This window comes from Vidua chalybeata, chromosome 20, assembly GCF_026979565.1.
Source record: "Vidua chalybeata isolate OUT-0048 chromosome 20, bVidCha1 merged haplotype, whole genome shotgun sequence".
NCBI lineage: Eukaryota > Metazoa > Chordata > Aves > Passeriformes > Viduidae > Vidua > Vidua chalybeata.
The window spans coordinates 10,600,779-10,628,032 of NC_071549.1; the positions used below are offsets into that span (position 1 = coordinate 10,600,779).

A 27,254-nucleotide genomic window follows, 5' to 3' on the forward strand; every position below is an offset into this window, starting at 1 on the left:
AGAAGAAAGCTTACAAGAACTGTAAGCAGCAGTGCTTGAATTTTTGGATCAGTCAGAACTTCTTCATCCAGGAGGACGTTTGACTCGGAAACGGAAACTTTCCGGAGGTGCGGGTGTTGCTGTGGTGATATTCTCTGGGTTTCTGCCAGATAAAAAAGAGCAACTCATCCAGAGCAAAATAAACCCAAAGCAAGACAGAGTCAGGTTCTGCACACCGGAGTCAGTCATGTGCAAACCTCAGAGTCCACCGGCCTTGTCACAGAGGTCAAAGCAACGACTGCGCTGCAGTGCGGCAGCACTGGACCACTACATGGGATGTGTTATCAGATGGCAAACAAAAACCCCAATTTTCTCTTCAGTGAAATACAGGCCCAGGGGTGTAAGTACCAAATTTAGGGTCAGGCAGATACAAGAGAAGAACCCTGGTCTTGCATTGCAATTGGGGGTGAGGGCACAGGAAGCAGATGGGGGAGAAGATGAAGAGAGGCATTCCAGGCATTAGCTCACGTTCCATCTCCTGCAGGAATTTGCAGCTGGGGCTTATTAACTTATAGAAGGCCAAATGCTATTTATTTCATTGTACTCCTATATGCAGTCCTTTAGAGCTGCCCCTGATTCTGTATCTGTAAACTCAGCAGCTCCAGTGCAGCTGCCAGAGATATGAAGGCTGCACCCTGCAGAAGCCATTGCTAAGAAAGGTGCTTCTCCCTTACCTTGGAGTAACCTTGGTAAGTAAACACTGAATTTAGAAATTGTCCTTTGTATAGATATACAAAGTGTTTATAATTAGTATTATTCTTAAAATGTTAGTCCTGTGTCTCACCCATTTCATAATCATTTTCGGCTACTCTCCTCATTTTGGGAGGCGTTGTGATTCCAGATTCCATGTCTTGCCTTTTAGGAGCCTTTGTGTCCGATATCAAATGGTCAAAACTTTTCCTTGTACCTAAAAACAATTTATCAAGCAATTAAAAACATTAAACCTAAATCCATACTCTAACTTCTTCTGATTTTCTGGCCAAGCTACTCCCCTATCTACCATGTGTTGACAGGAATCTGTGGACCTTTTCACCATTTTCAGGGATGGGACAGAAAATACGATCACACCATGCCGCTCTCCATCACAGCTTCCAGAGTGCTTCACAATACACAGAAGGGAGCATGCAATTAGTCAGAGGGGCATGCCATGGAGTCCTGGCCCCCACACAGAATACACATGCCAGGACGGGGTTACTGAAAAGGAAGCAGGAAAGGGCTGGAATGAAGGAAATGCCCCTGTTCTTCCACCTGTGTAATGCCAAAGGGCTTCCACAAGTTCTGCAAAGCAACTCAGCTTGTTCCTCTGATACACGAGTTTGTTGTAAACATGATGCACTGAGAAGCCATGAGTACAAATCAGATTGTTTACACACATCTACCATGTTCTGGGACCATCTCCTCCAGCCTCAACCAGAGCACTCAGTGGAGAAGCTAAAAATCCACTTCCTGGGTTTGCTGGAAAGGGCTGGGAGCACAAAACTGGCACTAGGCACCTTCAGGATCTGGAATATCCTTTTTTCTCCACTTCAACATGCACATTTTGAGCATTGCTCTCACTCCCCCCCTTCGTTACCAAAAGAACTGAGTCCTCTTTAACTGTCCAGTGCCCTGAAATTTGCATTTTGCAGAAACTGCATTTATTCCTCTTCATCAGGAATAAGCCCTTAAAGCCAGAACTAATACAAAACCAATTTTTCCTCCAGTAACGCTTCCCAGGGTATTCTGTAGACAGATCAATAAATTAGTTATGTTAATAACCTAGAAGCTTTTTAGTGTTGGCTTGTGAAGGCTGCCCCATGTCCAAGCTCATGGATTTCCGGGTGCGAGGGCTGATCTGTCCCACTGTTGGGTAACTGGCAGCCAGGTGTCTGTCTGACCCCTTGGGGGATGACCAGGGCTGGTGTTCCTTTAGTGTCCTGAAAGTGCAGAGAAATTAAATTAAGAAAAATCTTAAAACTGTGCTATTTAGGCAGAGGATTTTCAAGCAGCCAAACTATCCGTTCTTAAACCCATCTTTCCTACACGGTTAATTCCCCAAAACACATGATAACAAATAGTAATTACTTTGCTTGCAAAGATGTGTCAACTAGTGAAAACAAACAATCTGATGTGAATGTGATGCTGAAGGGATAAAAAATAACGCAATGAAAAGAACACAAGCAAATCAGCCTATGGGGCAAGATGAAATATATTTAGTAATCAGCTTCTCCAATCTCAATGCTAAAAAGAGAGATCATGAGTGAAGTGCTCCCTGTTGAGGACACAGGCTCTCCTTGGCACTTCCAGTTGATTTCCTGGCTGATCTCTCTGTCTGCACACAGGCTGTAACAAGGTGTCAAGGTTTCCCTGTGGCACAGACGGCTCCATGCACTGGAGCTCTTAAAAGGACAAACAAAATGTTCTTCTAAAATATAAATGAGATTAAATCAGGTCTTGTAGAAAGATTTTAGCAAAAGGTTCAACAGCCTCCAGAGCAGTTAAGCTCTGAAAATTAAATCTGTATGAATTGCACATCCAAATTTCTCTGTGACTCCTGATCCCAGTGTAAGGAGCAAGTTGCTCAGAAGACACCACAGCCCATGGACTCAGTGCTATCAGGGGCTCAGTTCTCAGCCCAGCACAGCTCACTCACTAAAGGAACCAGGCTTTGCAATGTGGGTAACTGATCTAAAAGTGAGACAACCAACCTATAGCTAGTGTCACTGTGATGGATGGGGTATGTATCCATGGGAACGTTTTCCATTGAAACGTCTGTCAGCAAGAGAGACTTCCTGTGCTTGAGGCTGCAGCGGCTCCGCACCTCCTCCGACACCGTCAGCAGGGCTGCAAAGACAGCGAAGGCAAGGGAAGGGAAGCTTTCCACAGCAGGAACACAGTGAACAATGAAACAATATTCCATCCATCTGCCTTTCTTACATGCATCAATGTACATTTACATCAACACCACTGAGCTGCAGTTACACCTTAGGAAACGTACAGATCAAAAGCCAGTCATTTAAAAAGAATTCTGCTTCCCATCCAGTCACAATGACAAGATTTACAAATTTGCCCTCACATGGTCACAATTTCTATGTCCAGACCATTGGAAACTTGAAGGCTGTCAGGCATATACTGGAGTATTTACACCAGGAAACCTCCAGCCTCCCTGAAGAAGTCCCAAAGCTGCAGAGGATGTGCTCTGCTGGCAAAGCCCTCAGTCTCCACAAAGCCTTCCCAATGTGTCCACCCTGACCCACATTCCTTTCTACCAGTTACAAGTTTTCTTTGTGCTGGTACAATTTTAACAACCTGAACCTGAAGGAATTCCACAATAACCCAGTCCTTTTCAGTCAGCTCAGACTAGAAAGGAGGTTTGGTTCATTACCTGCCAGGTAAGCCACGCTCTGGGTGTTCACCTCGAACTTGTCACAGTTCCTGTGTTTGTTAACCAGAGCAAGGAGTGTGTGCAAAATCCTCACTGTTCTTGCTACAGTGGTAGGGGACGGATGCCTGTACCCTAAGAAACAAAAGATTGTATTTAACTTCTGAATCCATATTTATGAAGCACTAATATTTTGAAAGCATTTAAAAATATTTTCCAGCACGTTCTCAGACATTCCATCTCAAGGGTAAGAGAGTGCAGTGCTACCAGAAATGGCACATTTAAAACTAATTCTTTCTACCCCTCCCCTCAAAACTGCATAATTTCAAATGTCTGTGCATACATTATTTCTGTTATCTCACAAATCAGTCTTCTAAAAAACCCAGTGAGCCTGAGTGAGGGAGAGGCATTCTTGGAGGAAGAAGTAATACTGCAGCAAATGAAGCTCTGCACCCTGTGACAGTTCAGAACTTTCAGCAGCAGCACTAAAGACCTTCACAGGAGATGTATAAAGGAAATCTGGTGAAGTCCTTTAATCCAAGAGTATCTGGATTGAGATCCAATTCTGTATCTACTCTGTAGTCCAAGTTATTCAAACTCCATCACCCAGTGTGGCCCTTTTATCCCTTGACTTGTTTTTATTCCTGAAGTAAGAGCCATCTCAAACAAAGAGCAGTATGCATTCTTACCTTTCAGGAGATGTCCCACTAGTGCAAAGTTAAAGTTGGAGTTGAAATTTAGCCCAACAAAATGATCCATCTGCTTGCAGTGCCATTCGAGTGGTCTCCTGATCTCCATGAACACTTCTTCTGGGCTCTGACCCACAAAAACAAAATATAAGAGCACCTCAGTTGAAGTTACTCAGGACATGTCAGGTTTGTTGGGTTTTTTGTTTAAGTGACAGAACAGTTCCTTCAGAGACTACAGGAAAATATCAAACACTTTCTCAAAGATCACATCTGTACATTTCTGTTCCAGTTTCCAACAGAGTAATGACAACTTCTCTCCACATCTTTATCTGTGGATACCACCCAAGTGAAACAATTTCTAATGCAAATTCAGGTTTAGTTGCTTAACAAGTGTTCACAAGGACAAAGCTGGGTTTTTTCCCCTTTCTGTCAGCTCTGACTGCTGCCACGAGTGCAGTCTGTGGGCTCACCTTGTCGTTGAACACGCGCAGGCTGTCCAGGGTGTGCAGGTTCTGCTCCAGCAGGGCTGTCCCTGCCGAGTACAGGTTCACCTCATCCAGCTGCAGCACGGCCATGGCCACCCAGAACAGAGCCTTGTGCATAGGGGAGTCCTGCAGGGAGAGAAAGAGCCACCACTGCCCTTTAGAGCCAGTTCCTGCAGGTGAAAGAACAACCAGGACAGAGGGGAGGGTTTGTCCCCCTTGTAGCAGGTTTTGTCCTCAGCCATTCCGAGGGAAAAATGCTCACACAGACCTGTTAATGCACTTCACAGGTGAACAGTAGAAAGGAAATTAATTCCAAGCCTTGTTTGCACCTCCCAAGCCATTCCTCCTCACCTCCATCCCTTCCTTGCTCAGTGTCAGACCCACACTGCCTGGTACCAGCCTGACCAGAAACGGGTCTGTGGTTCTCCATCTGAACGTGGACTGCAGCTCTGCACACAGAACTGGGCAAGCACTTCCTCATCAAAACCAGAACCACACACAGGAGGAACTGGCATTCAACACAGCCTGGGTCCCTTGAGCAGAGCTCTTTCCAGAACAAGTTTTATTCACCACCAGGAGCTGCACGAGCAGCCCCCCACACGTGGCCATTCCCCCAGCCCTGGCGTGCAGGGCAGCAGCACACACAGCTGAAGGCAGCACTGGAGCCTTGTGGAAGGAACGGGCACAGCCTGGGCACAGCCTCTGCCCAGCTGCCAGGGCCCCGCTCCTGGAAGCAGAACAGAACCTTCCCCAGCATTTCTCAAGCCTTTGCACTGGTCCCACAATCTGCCACACTTCCCATATGTGCTCCTTCCATGCATGAATCACAGTGAAGTGTGAACTTCAGAAACCCCAACATTTAACTTGTATTTCTGAGATTATACCATAATCATGATTTACAAAATACATTCTCTGTTTATTCAAAAAGCCAGTGATTTACCTTGTTAAGAAGAGGCTGCAGCTTGGTGAGGGCTATAACTGTGGCTTCTATTAGAACTTGGCTATTATAATTATCAGGGCCTTTTAAACAGCTCTCAAGTCCCTTTTTGAAAAAAGAGAGTAATTAAAAATATAACCATAATTACATTTTGTTTTGTAAAAAGAAGATCAAAGCTCTGCACAGTAACTGTTTTTCTCAATTACTTACAAAGCCTGAGCTCATTTTAAACCAACTCTCAAGAACTTTTCCAAATGGAGATTTAGACAGCAGAATTAAATGTATGACTGCACAATGTGTACCCTAACAGTCAGGCTGCAGGGGGTTGTAAGAGCTGTAGAAAAGCTCTTTTATCATTCAGACACTATTCAATTAAAGTTTATATCTATAAAACTCTAATGAAATGCTTAAAGGACACATATTTAGTACATTGTTCACCTGCTGTGGAACACAACCTGCTTTAGAATGATGGAACATCATTGTCAGGCCAGGCACCTGCTTCAACGTTTTCTGATATAAATCAGCACTTTACTATATTTACCTACAACACATGAGGTCACTCACTTCCTTTAAGAAAAAGGAAGCTATGCATCATGTGCATGCTGGTAAATGCCTTAACAGAAAATTTCTCATTTATTCAAATACTGACTGCTGGGTCCACCTGTGTCAGGAGTTTTAAACTCAATACTGAGACCTATTGATACTCTAGAAGTCACAGCAGTGATGGAACTCATTCAATTTAGATTCAGAAGCCACCAAATCCATTTAAATACAGAAGCCTGGCCTACAGAATGTGTATTTCCAATCAGTTCTATACAAGAATATGCTAGAAAAAACATTTATCCTAAAATTATGCCAAGTTCTATATCTGATGGGAAGATAAAGCTAAAAACAGCTACATAATGAGTCATAAAGGAAAAGAGACAGAACCATATACCTTGCTGAGAATTCGGATTATTTGTTTTATTTGTCCATGAGACACTCGTTTACTTATACAGCCAAAGACAACCAGTGCTCTTGGCTGCAGGGAGGGGTTGTACTGGAATGCAAACCTGTGAAGAAACAGAGCATATTGCATTAGACAACATATATACAACAAAATAAGTGCATAACAAAATGATGAGAACTCTGGGTGTACTGCACAGGCAAGGAGGGCTCAGGCTTTGAAGTCCATGACTTACTTTTGAGCTAGTTCAGTCCACTGGTCCAGCCACTTGCACGTTGGAATATCCCTCATACAAGCCTAAAGAGAATTAGATTGTTTGAATAGGTGTAACATGGAGAAAATGCACAGCTGGGAACATGCAGAAGTTTGTCTCTCAGAAATCAGCTGTTAGCTGTCAGCAGGGAGGAGGCACATCCCCGGCCCTTGCTGCCTGTCCCTCAGGGGTCACCCCTGTCCCCACACACCTCCATGATCTCCAGCAGGGCCCTGTCCCTCGGGGGTCACCCCTGTCCCCACACACCTCCATGATCTCCAGCAGGGCCCTGTCCCTCGGGGGTCACCCCTGTCCCCACACACCTCCATGATCTCCAGCAGGGCCCTGTCCCTCAGGGGTCACCCCTGTCCCACACACCTCCATGATCTCCAGCAGGGCCTCGGTGACCGTCTCCAGCGAGGTGAGGGCGAAGGTCTCGCGCTCGTAGGAGCCGGGCGAGAAGGACCTGTCGCGGTAGCTGGAGCGGAACGCGATCACCGCCGCCGACTTCACTTTGCTGATCCCAAACAGCAAATAAAACTTGGGCAGAGAGAACTCAGTCAAGCTCAGCCTTAATACTTGCTTGGTCTCCTCTGTTGAATAAAGTTGCACGTGTTAGATGTACACCAGGGAAATTCAAATTCGTATTTTCCTCCCCCAGGGATGCCACCAGCCAAGGTCCTTGTGTCCATTCCAACACCGCTCCCTTTGCTACTGCCCCGAGTCAGGCACAGCAGTTCTGCTCTCCCGCCCTGACTGCTGAAACCAGGCACGAGGAGGGGATTCCACAGACTGCTGCAGAGGAACTTGTTTAAAGATGTGGCTCTGTGTGTCCTCCTCACAGTGATTCAGAAAATGGAAACCCAGAGTGCTCCTGCTCTGAAATACTGACAGAACTGGAAGTTCAAACTGCAGCAGACTCTGCTTTTGGCTCTGGCATTCACATGAAGAAAGACACTTAAAGCAGAAGAAAATGATGGCTCTACTCAGGCACTGACTATCTTTACAGTTCTGACCTTTCAGTTGATTTCAGTGCACTTCAAAGCCACCGTGTGAGCAGGAGGCTCAGCACCCCTGTGCATCAGAGCACAGACACACAGACACCTCTGTGTGTGTGTGTGTACACCCACTCTCCCTGCTGAAATGTACAGACATAAAATGAGATTTCAGACACTTAAAAAAAGATAAGATCACATAAATTTTGAATTTTTCTTCTGCACAAATTTCAGTCTGGTTTTACATTGTGCTTCTGGGTTAAGAAGTGCCAAATTGCTAATATCAATTATTTTAGGACTGCTAAAATACAGCAGTAGATAAAACACCTGTTTTAACACTAACTTCACCATTCCCTTATGTAATTGGTATTTTTGTTACCATGTTATGCAACCCTTCACAAGATGTACATGAGCCAGTTTTAGCACAGATGTATTTCTCCTTTTCTTACCAGAAAATCACTGGTACTTTCTTCTCTTTTTCTAAAACCCATTATACAAACAATTTACATTATGCACCTGCTCTAAGTAAGATATTTTTTAATTACATACTCATTTCTTGTTGATCATATCCTCATTCTGATTTGTATTCATGCTGAACTACAACCCGCTATTTTCAAACTCTCAGAATAGTTTGCAGAGAAAGACAACTCAAATATTTGTTAAACAAATTAAGGATGCAATCAGCTTCATTGAAAATCCAAAAAAGCTCACCACTGAAGTGAAGCTGTGAACAAGTGCAAAGAGAGTGAATGATGTTGATGACGAGCCCATGAGTGGAAGCTCTGAGGGAAAGGGGCCCCGTGGCCACCAGCAGAGTCACCACGTGGAAGAGGTAGGGGAGATGTGCAGCCACGTCCAGGGAGTTGTTGAAGGAGAGCATGAGCATGTACCGAGCCAGAATGGCAATGTCATCCCACATCAGGTGCTGCTCCAGCGTGGGCGTGGGGGACAGACAGGTCTTATCAATGATTTTACACATCCTCCCAATCACCTGAAAAGAGAGCAACCATTTTGTTCTACTCAAACAGGGAGCACAGCTCAGAATTTCAGTAAAAAGCATCAACACTTAACACTGAAATTACTGCTTGGAACCTATTTTATCATGGGTTTTGCACTGTTGCCTGTCTTGAGTTACCAGAAAGCATCTCAGTGCCACATTAGTAAGTAAGTTGAAATTATTCTATAAAAGGAAATGAAGGCAAAGAGAGAACTCACTTTGCTTGACACTAGTTTGACATTGCCAGAAGCCAGTGCTACAGCTGTGTCTGCCATCACCTCAGCTTTGATGGAGCCCAAGCCTCCCGTGGCACTGGTTTTGATGAAACTGTCCAGCACTACATCCAGGAGATCTGTTATCTGACAGAGAAAAAGAGTCAGATTAACTTTACTTTTCCACCGTGAACCACCAGCAGTCATTCATTTCTTTAGCTGAAGATGCACAACTATCACAAACTGAAGCATCCATTTTAGTGACTTGTTATCCTTTTGGCAAAAAGCCATATGTAAATTTTAGAAGCATAAAGCTGAATTCCATTAGGTTTTACTGCCAGCGATTCAGAGCTAGAAACTGTAATTTAGCACTATTTCTATTTCATTTTCCACTTCAAGGTATAACTCTTTAAAAAATGCTGACCCCAGTAAGAAGAAACCTGATTTGAAGTGCAAGGAAACACACGTTTGTTTACAAACGACGCAGAAGTGGTACCTGTCCCAGGCTGCCCCAAATCTTGGCCTGAATGGAAGGGTACATCTGTTTCTCGTTGATGGTCATGGTGATGAGCTTGTCCAGGATGGCGGTGACGCGCTGGCGCTTGGCGTCGTCGTTGTGCTTGCAGAAGCGCACCAGGTTGGACAGCCAGGGGGTCATGTACTCCAGGCACAGGTGCTTCAGCTCAATGCCTGCAACAACACTGCTCGTCACACACGGCCAGCACTGGCCTCCCTTCACAAATAACTCTTCCTCAGCACTTTTCCTTTCAGTTTTAGTGCCTAAAATAATTACTGTCCCAGTTGAGCAAAGAACACTGGGCCAGCAGAGAAGCTTCAAAAAGGCATGGCAAAAGGAGAGAGCAACGGAGCCAATGAGGAAGCTCTGTTGACTAAGCTAGATCTAAAATCTTTCTAGAGATTAGAATCTTTTCAAGTTCATGGTTGGCACTAACCAGCACTGCAGTTACTTACTGGATTTGCTAAATCCTGAAATACACTCCTCCAAGAACTCCAAGGTGAGGTGTGGCTCGTTTGCTGCAAGAGTCTTACTGATAGATACAATAAATAGTGTGTTGTTGGCAGGAATACACAGACCTGAAGTTTCCAGTAACTGGCCCTCAATCTTTAAATTAAAGGTACAGGTTAAGGCACATAGAAGATTATAGGCAGCAGACCTGTAACAAAGCAAACAATGTGATTTGTAAGAGCTTTCTTGTACTTTTGAACATATACATGTTATACACCACAGTACTGACATTTCAGAAATCAATTCAATCCTGCTCTAAGTAGAAATTACATCTAAATTCCCAAACATTTTCCCCTGGACTGGTTACAATTTGGAGCAAAAAAGAATTTCCTTGGAGAAATAGAAGAAATTATTCCTCCACTTGTTCTGAATAGTTTCTGATAAGGTTACAGAGTATGTTTGAAGGGCTTTGTATTGGGCTTCTCAGAAAAGCTTGGAGTTCCAGGAAATTCTAAATCCCTCCAGGTGCACCTGAGCTGCTGGGAGAGAGCCTGCCCAAAGCTCAGGTCAGCACCCAGCCTGGGGGAGGCTGTTGTGACACAAATCACAAGCTGCTCTAAGGGGTACAGCTCCCATGTTCTTCAACACAAAGCTCAACACCATGGAAATCATATGTACTCAATAAACACAGAGTGCAAAGCAGAACCACTGCTCCTTATAAAGAGAAATTAAGTTTCCTTCATGCCTTCACTTCCTTTCTGACAGTGTGCGCCCTTCTTCACTCATAGGAAGTCAATCTTTAAAAAGATGCAATTTATTAAGAATTGCATTTGATGGAGCTGTGGTGAAAGAGAAATGGTTTTGCTCAAGAGAGGCTTTCTAGCAGTGAAGCAGCCCTGGGAAGCCCCCGGGAGCAGAGCCGTGTACCTCAGGCTGGGGTCGGAGCTGCCCAGGTTGAGCAGGGCGATGTTGAGCAGCGTCCCGGGCACGTCCTTGGGGCGGATCTTGGTGTGCTGGGGGATGGAGTCGGGCTGGGACAGCTCCCAGCGCGTGCGGATGTGGATGATGGACCTGACGATGGCTTCACACTCCTGGTGCATGAAGGTCAGCGGGGTGCCCTGGTTGGCAATGGTCAGGGTGAACTGGTTCTCATCCACCAGGCAGATCTCCTCGATCTCAGAGGCGTAGTAGATGTCATTGAGGAACACGGTCTGGCCCAGCACCCGCGTGCGCTCTGCCGACGTCACCTGCACCGCTGTCGAGCCAACCTTGGGGGCAGAAGAGAAAACTGCTGCAGCACCTCTTGGTAATCACACAGAGAAAACCCTCACACTTCTACTTTTAGGAAAGATAAATGTACGAAATTTTGTACATCCTAATGGGGCATAATAGAAAGCTGTGATTTCTCCTCGAGGCAAGGGAGAATTAAAAGACAGTAAAATATATTCCAATCCTTAAACAAAAATAACAGATCACAAGGAACAGCATTAAACACACTTACTTTAATAGAAACTTTGGTGTCTTTATGAGCCAGTTTGAGAGCATTGTGAAACACTTTCAAGTCCTCCTCCAAGGCCAAGGTAGCTGCTGGGAGTTTCTGCTGGTCGTGTTCGATGTGCTCTGCCAGCTTCCCTGGAGAGTCTATGAAAACAAGCCTTTTGCTCCCTTTCAAACCTGTCAAGAGCCTTTCATGGTATTTGGTGTATTCTCTGACCCAAGAGTTACAGTTATAAATAAAAACTGCTGCGACATTTTCATAAGCAAAGCCTGGAAAAACTACAAACCATTTAGAAAGAAAGTCTGTTTTAAAGCGATTACTGGGGCCAGCGTGTGTGAGGTCCACCACGATTTCATATGGCTTTGCATAGTATGGCTTCAGGGTCAGCAGCACGTGGTAGATCAGCAAATCCCCGTTGATCTGACCAGTCTTGAACCTGTAAGACAGGACATGGCTGGGTCATGTTTGAGGCCCACAGCACAAACCCCTGAGTGCCCAGGCACACCAAGAGCACCCCCCCAGTCCTGTCCATGAGCCAGACTGACCCCTGTGCCAGTCCTGCAAACACCTCGGGCCACAGCAGGGCACTTGTGACAGTCCTGCAAACACCCTCTGGCCACAGCAGGGCACTTGTGACAGTCCTGCAAACACCCTCGGGTCACAGCAGGGCACTTGTGACAGTCCTGCAAACACCCTCGGGCCACTGGCCCCAGGCACTGCCTCACACTCCGGGTTTAGTGCCCAGGATGAGGGGGCTTGGATTAGACTCAGCTTCATCCTGAAGTGCCCCACAACCTCTAAGTGCCTCTAGCTTTGTAACAGCCTTAGAGATGCAAATTAGATCTATATTTGTATGTGGAAAAATATATTTATCTCAGGAGTCTTAATAATCAAACATCCACACCCCAACTTTTTCAGAGGGTCCAGAGCCACTCCAGTTACTCTATCCTGCAGTACTCCAATGCTTGGGGGTGTTTCTAAGAATGGTCAGTCCTCTGAGGAGTACAGAGGACTTGCTTACAAAAATACCTCTTTTCAAAAACATTCACATAATTGAGAATATTTTTTCTCACTTAAATGTTCTCTGAATTTTGAGACTGGGCAATGCATTTGCCTAAACAACATCTCTAGGGTTCACACAGCAAACTGAATTCTAGTAGGAGGAATTAATTAAAAATAAATTCATCAGCAGCTTGTGAAATTTTAAGGTATTTTTAAATACCTGTCACTGTTCTGAGCTGTCATTAACTCAAATCTTCCAAGGCAAACAACAGCTACAGAAGAGCTGATAAATTCTCTAAGCACAGGTGTAGCTTCAAGGGTTTTGGGACACTTCTCTTGATAGCACCTGAGTGCAGGACAGCTCAGGAGACAGAACACAGAACATTCATCTGCACAAGAGATCTTTCCCCCGTTACCTCCTGTGGTTCTGAGAGCTAAGTTGGGCAAGTTGGTGCTTTTCCCCCAGTGTGTCATGGTATAGCTGTTACCCAAAGGAAGTGTGTCATAGCTGTGGTTTTAGTTCCCCACTTAGAGCCACATGTCATTGCAGTTACAGGTTTGCCTAAAAAACACCAGCACTGCCCAAATCTCCCTGCTGTACACTGATGGTTGTTTGCATCCTAGGAGCAAATATATGCACAAAGAAATCGTATTGCCAAAGGACTAAATATCTGAAACATCCATGTTCTGCTGACTGCATCTTGGCAAGGTAAGTACACATTTTCCTTCTCCTATTTTAAGTTGTACTTCAAAGTTTCTTACATTTTGTAGAAAATTATATGAAAACATATTTTTACAGAAGTTTGAGTAATTAAAAATACTAACAAACTGTAGAAATAGTATCTCCAACTGAACCAGGGAAGCTGATATACTGTACTTTTCATCATCTTAAAGGTTATTCACAGTCAGACTGAGGAATTAACAGTGACAGTCACTACTTGGCTCTGTTGTCCTTGCAGTGCAGATCTCACTGGGTACTGAGACCCTGTCAATACCCAGACACGAAGGGTTGAACTAAAAAGAAAACCAGCTCTTTAAAGATCAGCTCCTTTGCTCTCGTGGTTTCCAGAGCAGCCCTTCACACGACGAGCCTACTGATTTTTAAGGAAAGCACATCTGGTCTGGAAGCCCACAGTGAACACTGGGCTCAGTGTGCCCAGGGCAGAGCTGGGAGCTGCACCCTGGGCAGGGACAGGAACGCTGCAGGGTAGCTGTGCTGGCTCTGCCTGGTCTGCTCAAAATAGCTGAAATGTTAAAAACCCCTTTGCTGGGTTTGCTTTCCTCTTCTTTTTCCAAGTATGCTACAAGGAATCATCCAGGTGACTTCCAGCACACACAAACAAAAATCCTAGCTGAGCTGTAGTTTATGACGAAAATGGTTTCTAGTTCAAACTGAACAAACAGGATTAAGCTCAGGATGGAAACAATTTTTTGTTATGGGTGAACTGCAAAGTTACAGACACAGATCTTTTGTTGCTTCCTTGTTGTGTAAGGAGAGATCCCCTTACACACCAGGTGTATCCCTGCCTTCCCTTCTCCGGGTCACCCACCAGGAACATCGCTTCTCTGATTTTTCATATTTAGACACAAACAAACACACTTTGTTACCTTTACAGGCAACAAACACTTTTGTTCAAGAACAAACATAAAATTAACAGTGTTACTTTTGGTCACTCCCTGTAGCATTTCCGTTTGCACCAAGCAGAGTGTGTAACACCGAAAGGAAACGCTTTGATCTGTTACCAGAGACAGAAGAAAGACTCTGGTGCAGGAGCAGCCTGGCCCAAGCAGCAGCACTGCCTGGGTCACTGCTTGGCTGATTTGTCACTATTTATTTGAGGTTATTATCTTCATATCAGACCAACCCCACTCTCACATTCCTGCCCAGAATTCCAGAAAAATTCAACAGGTACAGATTCAAATGCCACAAAAATGTGAAACAGAACATATGAATGGTTACTCTCATTTGCATAATTATTGGTGGTGTTTCAAAGAAAATGTCACAATCTGTAGCATGTTCGGGAGAAAAATACAAGAAGTACATTTGTGATAAAAGAGCTTTTTGTAAAAAAAAGCAGAAAAATAAGAGAATAAAGATTTTCCTGGGCATTTTAAAGTACTCCAGACAGCTGTGCTAGGAACTACATACAATTCACGTTAAGTTATTGCTGTCACTTACAGGAACATTTTGGGTTCAAGTTTTTCCCATGCCCATCTGCTCCCTGCAGGGTTCCCCTGCCTGCTGCAGGGGAATTCAGGGAGGTGAGAAGCAGCCAGTGATGTGGAACCTCCACAGGGTCTTTGTGTAAAGCAGAAGTGATGACTGGGTGTAACATGGGCAGCTTCAGAGAGAAGGAACTCCCAGAGTCCGCCCTGACATTACAAAGCCCTCAGTAGGAAACACTTCTCTTTGCTCCATGTTCTTTTTTGGTCTTTGTATGTTTTCTATAACCTCAAACTGTCAGAAGTTTGAGACAGTCTATTCTTTCACAATCTGGGCACTTGAACTCGTCCTCCTACATCCCCCCAAAATGAGGCCATGCATTTTTCATCAAGAAGCCTGCTATTCCCTGAGAAGTCCAATCCAAACCTCTAAGAACCAGCATCTGCTAAACTAGCACGACAATTTGTATTTTTGCAGGGGACTCAACAGGAAGATGCAGACAAAGAGATGCAGTAACCCACACCTGACCTTTCCTGTCATGATACTCTTCTCCCTGTGGCTGCAAACGAGTGCAAACCACACGGGTTACCCACACCTCAGAGAAGAAACCTGGAGTCCCATCAGCCAAAACCTCAGTGGGAGTCAGAACAGGACAGAAGCAAGCACAAATTCTCCTCTGAGCCTCAATTTCAGCAGCCAAACGACTACTTTTGAAATGCAAAGTACCCTGCCATCCTTCTCCTCTACAATGACTCAAAATTTTACTTCCCCTGCCCCAAGTGCAGTTTCCACCACAGGAGGATTAGAGAATAGCAGCAAACCCAAGAGCCCAATGACCAAAGAAACCTGTGAAGACAATAAGTCTCTCATACTGATTTGCTTCATTATCATTGCAGTTCTTGTGCTCATCTGCATCTCCCTGTTTCTGTCCACAGTCATAGTAGCCAACAAGATCTCCTATCTCAAAAGAGCCCAGCAGGGCAAACGCAGGCCCAGGAGCAATGGTGACCTCCTGGCCACCAACAGCTTATGGCCCACAGCAGCAGGAACATGGCAGAGGATGCCCAAGGAGACAAGTGGAACCGAGCTGGTAATGCAGGAGCTGATATCAGGGAGGGATGCTGTGAACCAAAGGAAAACTGAAGAGGAAACTACTGAGAAACTCACCAAAGCAGCAGATAATGAACAAGAAAGCAAAGAACCATCCCAGTCACACAAAACCATTTTAACCAATTTTGTCGTTGAGATTTAATTCACACTCAGGTAAAAATTAATCTTTTGCATTTGTTACACCATTAATGTAAGGCAAAAACTTGTATTTCAAGAAACAGCAAGAATTTCCTCCCAGGAAAGCTAAATCCAGATTTTAGAGTTTTTTCATTTATGCCAGTGGGAATTGCTGCAGCCACAAGTGGATCCAGAAGGTAGTAAAACTGTGTTAAATAGCTTTCTGTAAGTAGTGTCAAGACTGGTTTTACTCCTTTGACCAGAAATCAGGGTGACAGGAGCTGAACAGGATAAACCAAAAGGACAGAATCTGCCCATGCTCAAAGACCACAGAGGGGAACAAGGAACAGACTGTCAGTCTGATCAACACTCTGAACACTAAGATGCTGCACAGGCATAACCAAGTTGCTTTTCATAGGAAACCATACATTAGTCACAACTCTGATTCAACCACTAATCCAGGATCTAGTCTCTCTCAAAATGCCCTTTTGGATTTTCCATTGACAACTTCTTAAACCAGCTTAATTACTTTTGAAGCAGACTGATTGGAACCATATTTATTGTGTTTCAACATTGACTATGAATAGATGAAGTTTGTAGTATTTGCTAGAATATGAGAACTTGTTCAATTTGTTATCTTCAATAAACTTGCAATATCCGTTTTTAAATTACTTATGTGATACTATTTCTCTAAGTCAAAATGTTAGAAAAAAATATGACCAGGCATTTTGGAATGATTTATTCCTGTAACATTGGCTGAGCTCAGTAAAGGTCCCTGATGACTCGCTGTGATTTCCTGCATCATGGAAACACACTCCACTTTCTCCTGACACCAAATAGAACATGCCAGGAATTCCTTTCAACCACAACAACTTTTAGTTTCCTTATTCTTAGAGACCTGACCTTCCCATAATTCCAGGGAGGTGCCTGTGGCTGCTCTCCCTGCAGCAGAGCTTTGCTCTTTTAAGGAAACGTGAGAAGCTCTCCACAGGCTGCTCCTTGGGCTGAAGCAGCTCTGCTGCACTCTGGTTACAAGTGCTGAGACTGCACAGTGCCTAAGCTCCAAACATCCTGTGCAGCTGTAACCAACAGCTGTGACACATAAGATGGTTGTAGGAGTTTGAGAGGACCAGGAAGACTGAATCCCTCACCCCAATTCCACTAGATCACCCATTAGCTTGGCTGGAGGGAAGATACAGCAGCAGCAGAGGCAGGACCACAGCACTGTGGCAGCCAGGACAGAGACAGCTCAAAAACTGCAACTGCCAGGCTCAAAGGTGGGCTGTGTAGTGAGGAAAATAAAGCTGGAAGGAGTTTTGCATGCTTAGCTTAGAACTGGAAATCAGTTACAGAGGTTGAAGAGAATGGGGAGGAGACAAAGAAATCAGATGAGGAACACCGAGTTAGTGTGAGTAGGGATCAAGATGTGTGTTTGCTGCAGGAGCAGGCAGAGTGTCAAAGAGAAAAGCAGTGCAGTCAGAGAAGCACAACAGGAAGGGCTGCAGAAGAATCTGCAGAAGGGCTGTCAGTAGCTATTGGCAGAACACAATTGCAAAGTGCCAGGAGGACATATTTGGTGTGCGTTTCCTGCCGCCACGCAGCCTTTCCAGGCAAAAATGCTCATGGGGACCAAAGAGAGCAGCGTGGGTTACACTCCATGGGACGGACAGGGACAGATGGGGGGAAGCAGCTGCTCAGAGCACAGCCCTCCACCAGTGATGGCAGCGGGTCACAACGCTGTCCACACAGAAAAACAACCAAGCGAGTAGGGACAGGCTGAGCCTGAAATCAGATTTTGCCCTCTGCCCCTCGATGCAGCTACACAAGAGAGGATGTGTAAGCAGCCAGCATCCCATGACTCACCATGGAACCCAGGGGTGGTTTCCCACTAATAACCCTGAGAGCACAGCAAACCCACCACTGAATTACATCAGCAACACAAATCCAGCCCAAACTTGCAGAGTTTTTGATTCACACAGAAGAAACAATAACTATTTTCTACAGGGAAACAGGTATTTGAGAATTTCCACATAAACACATGTAGGTGCCTGATGTGGCAAGAGCCACACGGACCTTTTTGCAGAAGCAAATCACCTTTTGCCCAGCACGGCGGGCAGAGCAGAAGCTTGTCTGTGGACACACTCTGAGATAAGAGCCCTGAGAGCCCGCGAGCTGCTCGGCGCAGACGCTTCCTGCCGGCGCTGGCAACTTCCTCCCTCTGCACAAACTTCTGCATGAAAAGAGCCATTTTACCCTGGCTGGCTCCGAGCACACACAGCCCTCCTGAGCCTTGGAACAGCAAAGGCAGACGGTGCCTGCTTCAGAGAAGCTGAATGTACAGGTAAGGATCAAATTCAAGTATTGAGCCTACTTTGAGAAGAGGGGAACAGGATAAAAACTGAAGAGAATCATTTTAACCCATTACAAACCTGTCAGAGTTTAGATCACGATGTTCTCTAGTCATTAACTTACTGCTCATGTGTGTTTACACTGCTGCATTTAAAATTTAATTTTGTGTATTTGTAAACCCATACAGACTCATGCATATTAATTTCCCAGAAATAGCTTCACAGGACTAGCACTATAGTAACTAATGAATTAGCAAAATTGCATGAAAGTGACTTCAGAAGGAAAAGAGCTGTGTAGGGGATGAATTTTATATCATTTATTTCATATGGAGACATTTAGAGAGCTGAACTTTAATCAGTACAGGAAAAAAAAGTCTGTTTCATTCCAACAACTCAACATTTGCACAATCTGCGCGCAGGAATTTATTTATAAAACACTTTACCATTAGAATGCTGGGTCATTATAGCATAAATACTTGTAAAACTTTTAAATATTTTGCTATGCTGAACAAATATGAGAACGGGAAATAAAAGTTTAAGAGAATTGTAAAGAGCCTTTTACTTCTGTCTCAGCTTATATCACAACAAGCCATTTCTTCACTTCTGACAACCCTATCTGTCAATGCTGCAGAGTTTGTTCCAGGTCCATAACCCGTTACATGATTGATAAATGTTATTTTGAAACCTTGAGAGGACTGCTCTGCTAATGCCTTTTTCTGATAAGGTGAAAAAAGATTATAATAAACCATTACCTTCAAACAAGTCACTTTATTAATATGATACATAATGCTGAAAATCTGCTGTTATTTGTAAAGTCAGTGCCAAATCTGCTGATCATGCAGATGGGAACAGGCTTGAGATGTGAAATATTGGGGAGACCGTTATTTTCAGTCTGATGCTATTAACACAGAACTGCCTGGTGGCAATAAAGTGCAGAAATACACTTTACAAGTTACCATGTTCTACTTCTTCCTTGCAATAGCAGAGGACCCTTGTAAAGAGGCTGGAGGGAAATGGCCAGCAACCAGGTCATGCTGGTTCTCTTCTGTGGGGAAATCTGGAGCTCCCTTTCTGCAGCAGCACCTCACCACGCTGCCAGGACTGAAAGCCACACGTGCACCACTGCCACGAGCCCAGGAGCAGACAGACCCCCTCTCTACCAACTGCAAGCAACTGTGCCCAGCTGGTACCAGTCTGACAGACCCCTGGCTGCTACAGAACCCCAGGCCTTCCCAGGGGAGGAGGAAGCCGGGGACGGCAGCTGGGTAGCAGCGCTGATAATTGGCAGCATTTTGATTGGGATGACGCTGGCAATTATCGTCATTCTCCTGTGGAAATGCTGCATGAGGCCTCCTCTGGCCGAGTCCCACTGGGCAGGCCGGTCCCCCTTCGTGGATGGGGACACGTCAGATCTCTTCATGGACTCTGATCCCGGCACCAAGCGCTCCTCGGTCCTATTTATGTTGCCTTGGCGACTGAAACAAGGCACACACTTGCAGGAGGACCCGACTGTCCCAGAGAACCCACCCCACGCCACTGCCAGTGCTGAGAGCGGGCAGCCGGCTCCAGCGGCCGCGGGCTGCTCCGGAGCCGGCGCGGCCCCGGCCCCTGGCTCAGAGGCAGCCAGCCCTGCAGCTGGCTCCTGTCCTGCCCCAGACACTGCACCCGAGTGCCCCGATCTGCCAGCGCCCCCTGACTGGCTCAGGGAACCCGCTGAGGAGGCCAGCTCAGACCCCAGCAAGCACTCGGCACTTCACCTGGAAGCAGAGGAACCACAGCCCCCACCACCTGAGCTACTGATCCAGGAGAGCCATGAAACACTGCCCCAGCCAGAACACCCTTTGTAGACTGCCAAATTAATCTCCAGAATATCTACATCTTTCTTAAATCAAGTAATTTTCAAGAAAGTGAAAAAAGGAGAAGTTGACACAGGCAAGAAGGGTGAGGCCCCAGCATTTCCTTGACATTTCCCCGGTGTTTCCCAACTTTGGCTTTCACAAGAGAGAACAACCTGCTTCTGCCTGAAGCAAATTTCTGACTACAAAACAAATTGTGCCCAGTCATCACCTGTAACTAGAGATTCCAGAAGGCAGAGTACACAGCTGTGTGTGCCAGCACAGCCAGACACAGGTAACACACCTGGAGATGTCACAGACAGCCCAGCGTCACAGGGCTCGGCTTCGCACCGGGGTTTGCTCCACTGGGCTGTGCAAGTCAATGCAATCATTTCCAGGACATTTTAATAAAGCTTTCTCAAAGATGTTTTGGTCACTTAAGGCCCACCTGAATATTTGTTTAGATACAGCATGCTCCCAGTTACTAATACAAACTCATGTAATGGCTCATGGATGCTAGATTCCTTTGAGCTCCTGGTGTCCAAGTGCTTTACGTGCTCCTCTAGGGGCCCTGAGTACCAGCACAGCTCATCTCCCCCACACCAGCCTTGGCTGGGCAGTAAGCAGGCTGGTATCAGAAGTAGATTTTTTTTTTTTTTTTACCAGTATTGAACATTTATATAAAGAAGCTGCTAAATGCTGAAGCTAGCTTTCCATGAGAGCTCTGCAAAATGGTAGAGTTTGCAGTTCTCTTGAGGAGGGAATAATTTTGTGGATGGAGCACAGAACAAAGATTTGCACACAATAAACTTCAGAAATTTCAAACTATCACTAATAAAGAGTAGTACATTATCCAAATGCAATTCCAGGCTGCTGTGCATACAATGGCCATAGGAAAATATATTTTCAATTTTCTTTACTGTTTACATAAGCTGTATGATTGGCTATGCCTGAAGAATAGCATTACAATTATACAAAGGCTTTTGTAAGGCTCATTCACATGACACCCTGTTAAAATTAACAGCACTATAAATGAAACATTATAAAAACTCTCATTCTCATATTGCTTTGAGAAAATCAGACCGAGATTTCCTGTAGAAATCCGTAAAATCCTACGAGCTGAGCTATAATATACCTGACAACACAGTGACAGCCTGATCCAAGGAGCAGAAAACAGTATTTTAAAATTAGGAAAATACGTTCTGGCAGTGTAGTTTAAAAAAGCTTAAGCTAGAAAGCCTAAATTCACATTAACCTCTGTTACAGGAGGAGAGGTTAACAGAAGGCAAAAGGAAGCCAAGCTAAGCTGACATTTCACACAGAACCATGCAGCGGAGCAGCAGCCCGGGCTGCCCGAGGGAGCCCAGCTGGGAGGGAGCAGCGGCAGCAGCAGAGCTGGGCTGGGGAGCCGGGGGCAGAGCTGGGCTGGGGAGCCGGGGGCAGCCCCAGCCCGGCCCGGCCCAGCCCAGCCCAGCCCAGCCCAGCCCAGCCCAGCCCAGCAGGCCCCTGGCAGGGCTCGGGGCCGGCTCTGCAGTGCCCACAGGATCAGGTGGTTGCGGAGCCGGGCGCAGCCGTACGATGCAGCTGAGACAAGCACAGCCCCCGGCAGCCTCTGGAGCTGCTCTCCAGAACAAGGCGACCTCTAAGCTCCAATCCATCACAGAAACGATGTGCTGATACTGCAGGACACCACGGTAAGTTTGTGCTTTTTGATTTTACTCACAAAATCCTACTACCAAATCAGAGATGGAAACGGGAATGGAATTAGGAGCTGATGACAGATGCTTGCACCAGAAATTTGCTGCAGTGTCGGAGATTTCTTACTAACGGTAACTCGGGTTCTAAACATGTGTTTCCAGCTTTGAGATCGTCATTAACATTGTAAGGAGGAAAAAATGCTACAGTGCATGTAAGCATGAACAATGGCATTTGGGTTTCAAGCTAAATTCCTACGATGTATTTTAACCAGTTTACTTAAGCAAACAGCATGCCTGGATGGGGGGGACTGCTACATTACTGCAGAGATTTGTGAAGATCTAGTTGACAGCCATTTTTTCATCCTCTATAAATGAACACATTATTCCAAACATAATATAGGCTTGAAATCACTAAAAACAAGAAGCAGACATTGTATAATGTTTGGAAGAGACTTGCGTTTTCGGAAGAAAGCCCTCATTTGAGCTGGAGGGGGAAAGGGAGATGAAAAAAACAAGTCTCATTCTGCCAGACAACACGACAGGCTGAAGGGATGCTTTGTGAAGTCTCTCTTGAACAATTCTAAAAAGGACTGTGCCACAAAGGGGGTTATTGATATTTTTACTTAATTTCTCCTGCAAGTGGCCATTGCCAAGACAACCCTTATACAGAGATAAAATGTATTACATGGATTTAAAGGGTGTCATTTTGGTATATTTATTTCCAGGCAACAATGGAATACCAGATATTGAATACATCTACCTGTCTGCTGGTCCTTCTGGTTTTCATACCCACTGGTTTGGGTATCTGTCCTTCTAGCTGTAAGTGCTCAGGAAACGACAGGAATGTGGACTGTTCAGGCAGAAACTTAACTGTACTGCCCCAGGGACTTCAAGACAACCTTACATATTTAAATCTGTCCTTTAACCAGTTTGTAGATCTCGATCATCAGCTAACGAGGTTCACCAATCTGAGGACCCTTGATATTTCAAATAATTGGCTCAAGAATGTTCCTGCTCATCTGCCCAAGTCCTTATGGGAATTGTATGCCACAAACAACAACATTAAAGTTCTTCAGAAACTTGATACAGCTTACCAGTGGAATCTTAGAGTGCTCGATGTTTCCAGGAATATGGTGGAAAGAGCTGTCCTGATCAACAACACACTGAGCAGTCTCAAGTTTCTCAATCTCAGCAGCAACAAACTTTGGACAGTTCCAACCAATATGCCCCACAACATAGAGACAGTGGATCTATCCAATAACTTCTTGTCCCAGATACTCCCAGGAACACTGGTGAGACTGCAACACCTCACAAGCCTCTACCTGCACAACAACAAGTTCTCATACATTCCTGACAAAGCTTTTGACCAGCTCTCCCAGCTGCAGGTAATAACTCTGTACAACAACCCCTGGTCCTGCAGCGATAACCAAAACATCCCTTACGTGCTGCAGTGGGTGCAGGGCACAGCTGCCCGTGTTGTGGGGGCCCCCTGTGCTGACCAGCCCTGGCCCTGGGCGAGCGCCGCGCCAGCGCAGCCCACGGCCCTGGACTCCAGCCCCATGATCAAAGGCACGAAGGCAGCGGACAGGGAGGCTTCTGCCGCGGCGCCTGAGCCCACCAAAGTGACCAAAACGCACAAACAGTTTAAAGCCAAGGAAGTGCCTCCCTTGGCGACCCAAAGCCACCCGGCTCTGTTCCCCGGCACAGACCGGCCCCTGCTCCGCTCCCCCGACGGCCCCCAGGAGGCCGCGGCCACTCGCACAATCCTCGTCCAGGACTCCGCCGAGGGCAACGCCAGCCTGGCCCCTGCCACGGGATCCTCCACCACTCCCATGACTTTAAGCATCACCAGTGGAATGCCAACAAACTACTCCAAGGTGCCTCAAAGCACAACCGCTACCTTAAGGAAGGAGGAGGCCACGCCGAGCGCGCGCGTGCCCTCCCGCGCCAGCCGCTGGCAGATGGGGCTGCTCTGCCTGGCACTGCTGCACGCCGTGGCCGTGGCTATGGACTAAGGGCTTGCACCCCGTGGAAATTACTGAGGTTATTCCTGTGATAACAGCTGGAGTTAACGCATCCAGCTGAAATAAGGAATGAAAGAAATTCAAAGTCCTGACTCTGATCTAAAGAAAGTAACAGTTCTTAAAGACGCGCACACTAATGTCTCGATACTAAGCTGCTACTTATTTTCATATGTCTTAATTGAGTACAACTAATCTATTATTTTGTTTTTAAAAATGTGCTTATTTTGTATTTAAATTTTTCATTTTACTTGCACAGAATAAACACATCAGAATTTTAAGTATTGATTTTACGTATGATTTTGTCATTGAACAACTGGAAAAAACCAGAAGGCCTGTATCATATCTGCATTGTCTTGCTTGACTTGCCAGTGAGCAATTCCTGTAATATAGCAGCACAGATTCTTTGTAAGTTATGATGACATGCAAAAGAAAGGGAAAAAATAAAGGAACTAAACTGAACTGTTTCACTAATCAGAAGTTATTCCTGAGCAAAATCGCTAGCATGTATATCTATGTTTGCTTCATACGTATTAGAGTATTTTAAATATGAAGAACAACAGTTTTGAATTTAGGAATTAAATATGACAATGCCATGATGTCTGCTAAGAGGGTGTAAACTGAGGTGGCAACATGGTCCAACTTCAGCATGGGACAGTGGTAGGGGCCAGTATCCTTCTGCTCTGGCTTGACTTAGAGACTGCAGGCAAGTTATTGCTCTCTCCATATTAAAAAAAAAAGGAAAAAAAGAAGAAAAAAAAAAGATAAAAGTAGAGAAAAATGCCAGATGTTCAATGCCATGACACTGTCAAACACCAAGGAGTTATCCACCCAAATTAATGACCTGGAACTCCTTGATTTTATGTCAAGTGACATCCTGAAATGTTAATATGGTGTGCTTAAAAGAATACCACAAATCAGCCAGAAGCAAACTACTATCACTAAAATGAAATATCAGCCGATTTCAAACACAAGTCATGTAACAAACCAATTAAGCAGTTAGCTGGTGAGCTGTCGTTGAAACATTCCTGACTCTTGTGACTCCAAAGAGAATGAATCCAGTCCATGGCACTGAACATGCCCAAATCCCTGCTTTCTAAGGGCGAGCATGGATGCTCTTCTCCTCGACATCTGCACCGTCAGCCAGTAGAAATAGTTGCACGCATGGTTCTGTCCACTCTAGGAAAATTATCTAAATTATGGCAAAGGTACTTGATATACTACAGATGAAGTTTTGCAAACAGCATGAAATGAAAACTGAAGAACAAGTTAATTGAAAAAGTATTAGCCACTTAGTATTACAGATCTTACACAATGTTTTCCATTCATTCCAGGCCATTTAATTTCCAGTTATTGTAGCATGAAGGTGCTGCAAAACCCAGAAAACCTCACAACCGAGACTGGAGTCCTCTACCTGTTTCTCCTAAGGTGTCAGTGGGGGCTGTAGATCATTCACAACTACTGGTATCAAGAAATGACAACTTTCCAATTGTGAACAGTATTTCTATAACCGGAAATGTATTTTAATTTCTAACAGTAAATGTTACACAATGGATTTGTACAGTTACTTCATTGGCATTTAAGTAAAAATAAAGCTATGTTTGTATTGAACTGAACTAGTGACTGTGCCTCTTTTCTAATAAGCAGAGTAAAACAAATACATAGATAGCACTGTATTATACAAACCTGTTTAAAGCAGACATTTGGCTCCATTGTCATGTCTTATGGGGGGAAATTATGGTTATATTAAATTGCATTATTTAGATACTGATGTATGTCTAATATTGCTTAGCAATATGCTGATGAGATATCACAACACTGGGACTATCCTTCCCCTTCCTACTCTTTAGAACTTTAGAAACACTGAAAAAGTCCCTGCTGCCAATCTCCTTGGACAGTCCCTGGGTTAGCTAAGTGCTGACTGACTGTAGCACAGCACCAAGCCATTTCCCATGCTCAGAACTCAGCAATTCCCAGAACTGCATCATTCTCATGGCCTCATCCCACACAGTGGGAGCAGCTGGGCTTGCAAGGCTGGACTCATCACAAAATGAGGTGCTGTGGCTAAACTGCTTGATTTGAGGAAATTACAGGAAATACTGCATGTGTCTTTGCTGCAGAATCAGTACAGGATGCCAAATTCTATTGCATTAAAAAAACCTACAGGGAATTGACTTTAAAGGCTCTGAGAATGTTTCACCCAGAATAAGACAATCTGATGACCAGCCATAGGAAAACACTGCTTTCCAGAGGTTATGTGGGGCAGACTGCAAGCCCCCACCCTAAAGGATTTGCTATCCAGCCTTCAAACCCCTCAGCATGCTAAGAAAAGCCTGAAAGTGGAAATGGGGCTCTGGGGTTTCCAAAAGCACGGGCAGGACTGGGGAGCTGGATCCCAGACCCAGAGCTGGGCATGAAGTGAGCTGGCATCCCGGCACTCCGGGGCTGCGCTCCCTCCCCAACCCTGCCTGAGCTGCTGCAGCACCAGGGCTGCCTGCTCTGACTGCTTTCAGAAAAGCAGACTGGAATTTAGGCTTCCTGGTATTTTTCTGGAATACGAATGAGTCGATAAGGCAGCAGGGAGGAGGCAGAAGTGTGGGAGTCGAGCACTTGTTGCTGGGCAACTGCGCAGCCACTCTGAGCTGAGCCCAAGGGCCTGGGTTTGTAAACACGCCGCGCACTCAGACCTCCAGAAATACAAAATAATCTATTCTCGGTGAAATTGGTATCCAAAACAACTATTTAGCATTTCAGGGCAATATTCAAAATACCCAGAAAAGCTCTGGCACACCTCTAATAGCTGTGTACTCGCTCTGGAAAGGGTAAAATTGCTGTGGGGATTGCTGCGGTCTGCAGCAATAACTCAGAGGTTTTATCCCTATTAATTAGTTTGGGATCAGCTTTAAAACCTAATGGCAGTAGTTCAGGATCAATATTCATTGATTTATGGATCATTTTTGTAACTGGGTAAGGATTAAAAACAGAAGAGTACTGGCTCCAGAAGCTGGGTTGTTGCCCAGGAAACAAAATGTGAAGATAGATGACAGAAGGAATTAAATTTCACAGCACAAGGAGGACATAAACTGATCCAGATATATCAGTAAAATGACTCAACAATGCCTTAGCATCCAGATCTTCAATTATAAAAAACAAAAAAAAACCAAAAAAAACAAAAAAAAACCAAAACAAAAAAAAAAAAAAAAAAAAAAAAAAAAAAACAACAAAAAAAAAAAAAAAAAACCAAAAAAAAAAAAAAACCAAAATAACAAAAAAAAGGAATAACACCAACCCCAAAAAACCCCAGCCTGCTACAAGTCTTCAACCAGCCTGGTAGCTCCAATCTAAACAATTTTTCCACATTTCACACCTTGAAAACACAACACTTGGCTTAGAACCAGAAGACAAACACCCCAAGTAAGCTCCAGTTAGCCACATCCCTATGAGAAGGGATGATGCCAGAGCATCATCCCAGAGCAAAGCCCTTCCTGCTGGTTTGAAAGGCAGCCCTGCCAGGATTCCTCAATTGTGCAGTTGCTGAAGACAAAGGTAATAACTCACCTAGCAGCAAGGCTCATGTTGCA

At 45.0% G+C, this 27,254-nt stretch overlaps 4 protein-coding genes across 7 annotated transcripts in view; 3 read left to right on the forward strand and 1 right to left on the reverse strand.

Annotated features, from left to right (window-relative positions):
- The window catches only part of NF1 (neurofibromin 1), a 75,034-nt gene that overhangs the window by 9,501 nt on the left and 38,279 nt on the right, over positions 1-27,254 (reverse strand). For 2 of the 3 annotated variants that reach the window (XM_053961410.1, XM_053961409.1), the window contains 17 exons: positions 11,383-11,815; positions 10,809-11,149; positions 9,887-10,089; positions 9,411-9,604; positions 8,921-9,061; positions 8,417-8,696; positions 7,089-7,303; positions 6,693-6,754; positions 6,449-6,563; positions 5,515-5,616; positions 4,560-4,700; positions 4,090-4,216; positions 3,404-3,535; positions 2,727-2,862; positions 1,798-1,955; positions 824-946; positions 15-142 (listed from right to left, as the gene is read on the reverse strand). In XM_053961410.1, coding sequence (XP_053817385.1) covers positions 15-142; positions 824-946; positions 1,798-1,955; positions 2,727-2,862; positions 3,404-3,535; positions 4,090-4,216; positions 4,560-4,700; positions 5,515-5,616; positions 6,449-6,563; positions 6,693-6,754; positions 7,089-7,303; positions 8,417-8,696; positions 8,921-9,061; positions 9,411-9,604; positions 9,887-10,089; positions 10,809-11,149; positions 11,383-11,815 — 3,031 coding nt within the window. Of the gene's footprint in view, positions 1-14; positions 143-823; positions 947-1,797; positions 1,956-2,726; positions 2,863-3,403; positions 3,536-4,089; positions 4,217-4,559; positions 4,701-5,514; positions 5,617-6,448; positions 6,564-6,692; positions 6,755-7,088; positions 7,304-8,416; positions 8,697-8,920; positions 9,062-9,410; positions 9,605-9,886; positions 10,090-10,808; positions 11,150-11,382; positions 11,816-27,254 lie in introns of those variants that run through there. The other variant, XM_053961412.1, reaches the window with a different exon arrangement.
- On the forward strand, positions 12,950-16,384 carry EVI2A (ecotropic viral integration site 2A). The gene is made up of 2 exons (XM_053961418.1): positions 12,950-13,090; positions 15,023-16,384. The coding sequence occupies exons 1-2, from the start codon at positions 12,987-12,989 to the stop codon at positions 15,795-15,797; spliced, it is 879 nt and encodes a 292-aa protein (XP_053817393.1). The 5' UTR covers positions 12,950-12,986; the 3' UTR covers positions 15,798-16,384.
- Positions 17,959-20,424, forward strand: EVI2B (ecotropic viral integration site 2B). 2 transcript variants are annotated; one of them, XM_053961419.1, is made up of 2 exons: positions 17,959-18,113; positions 19,103-20,424. In XM_053961419.1, exon 2 carries the CDS (start codon positions 19,134-19,136, stop codon positions 19,965-19,967), a length of 834 nt encoding a protein of 277 aa, XP_053817394.1. In that variant the 5' UTR covers positions 17,959-18,113; positions 19,103-19,133; the 3' UTR covers positions 19,968-20,424. The 2 variants fall into 2 exon arrangements, with proteins under 2 accessions (XP_053817394.1, XP_053817396.1); XM_053961421.1 differs by having other exon boundaries at positions 19,106-20,424.
- On the forward strand, positions 21,376-25,289 carry OMG (oligodendrocyte myelin glycoprotein). The gene is made up of 2 exons (XM_053961417.1): positions 21,376-21,649; positions 22,378-25,289. The coding sequence occupies exon 2, from the start codon at positions 22,384-22,386 to the stop codon at positions 23,665-23,667; it is 1,284 nt and encodes a 427-aa protein (XP_053817392.1). The 5' UTR covers positions 21,376-21,649; positions 22,378-22,383; the 3' UTR covers positions 23,668-25,289.

Excerpts from the sequence above, each read along its gene's own strand:
- EVI2A (XM_053961418.1), top strand. The coding sequence starts at position 12,987 with ATGGTTGTTTGCATCCTAGGAGCAAATATATGCACAAAGAAATCGTAT. Across the intron at positions 13,091-15,022 it reads GCTGACTGCATCTTGGCAAG|GGGACTCAACAGGAAGATGC; the intron begins GTAAGTACACAT and ends GTATTTTTGCAG.
- EVI2B (XM_053961419.1), top strand. The coding sequence starts at position 19,134 with ATGGCCAGCAACCAGGTCATGCTGGTTCTCTTCTGTGGGGAAATCTGG.
- OMG (XM_053961417.1), top strand. The coding sequence starts at position 22,384 with ATGGAATACCAGATATTGAATACATCTACCTGTCTGCTGGTCCTTCTG.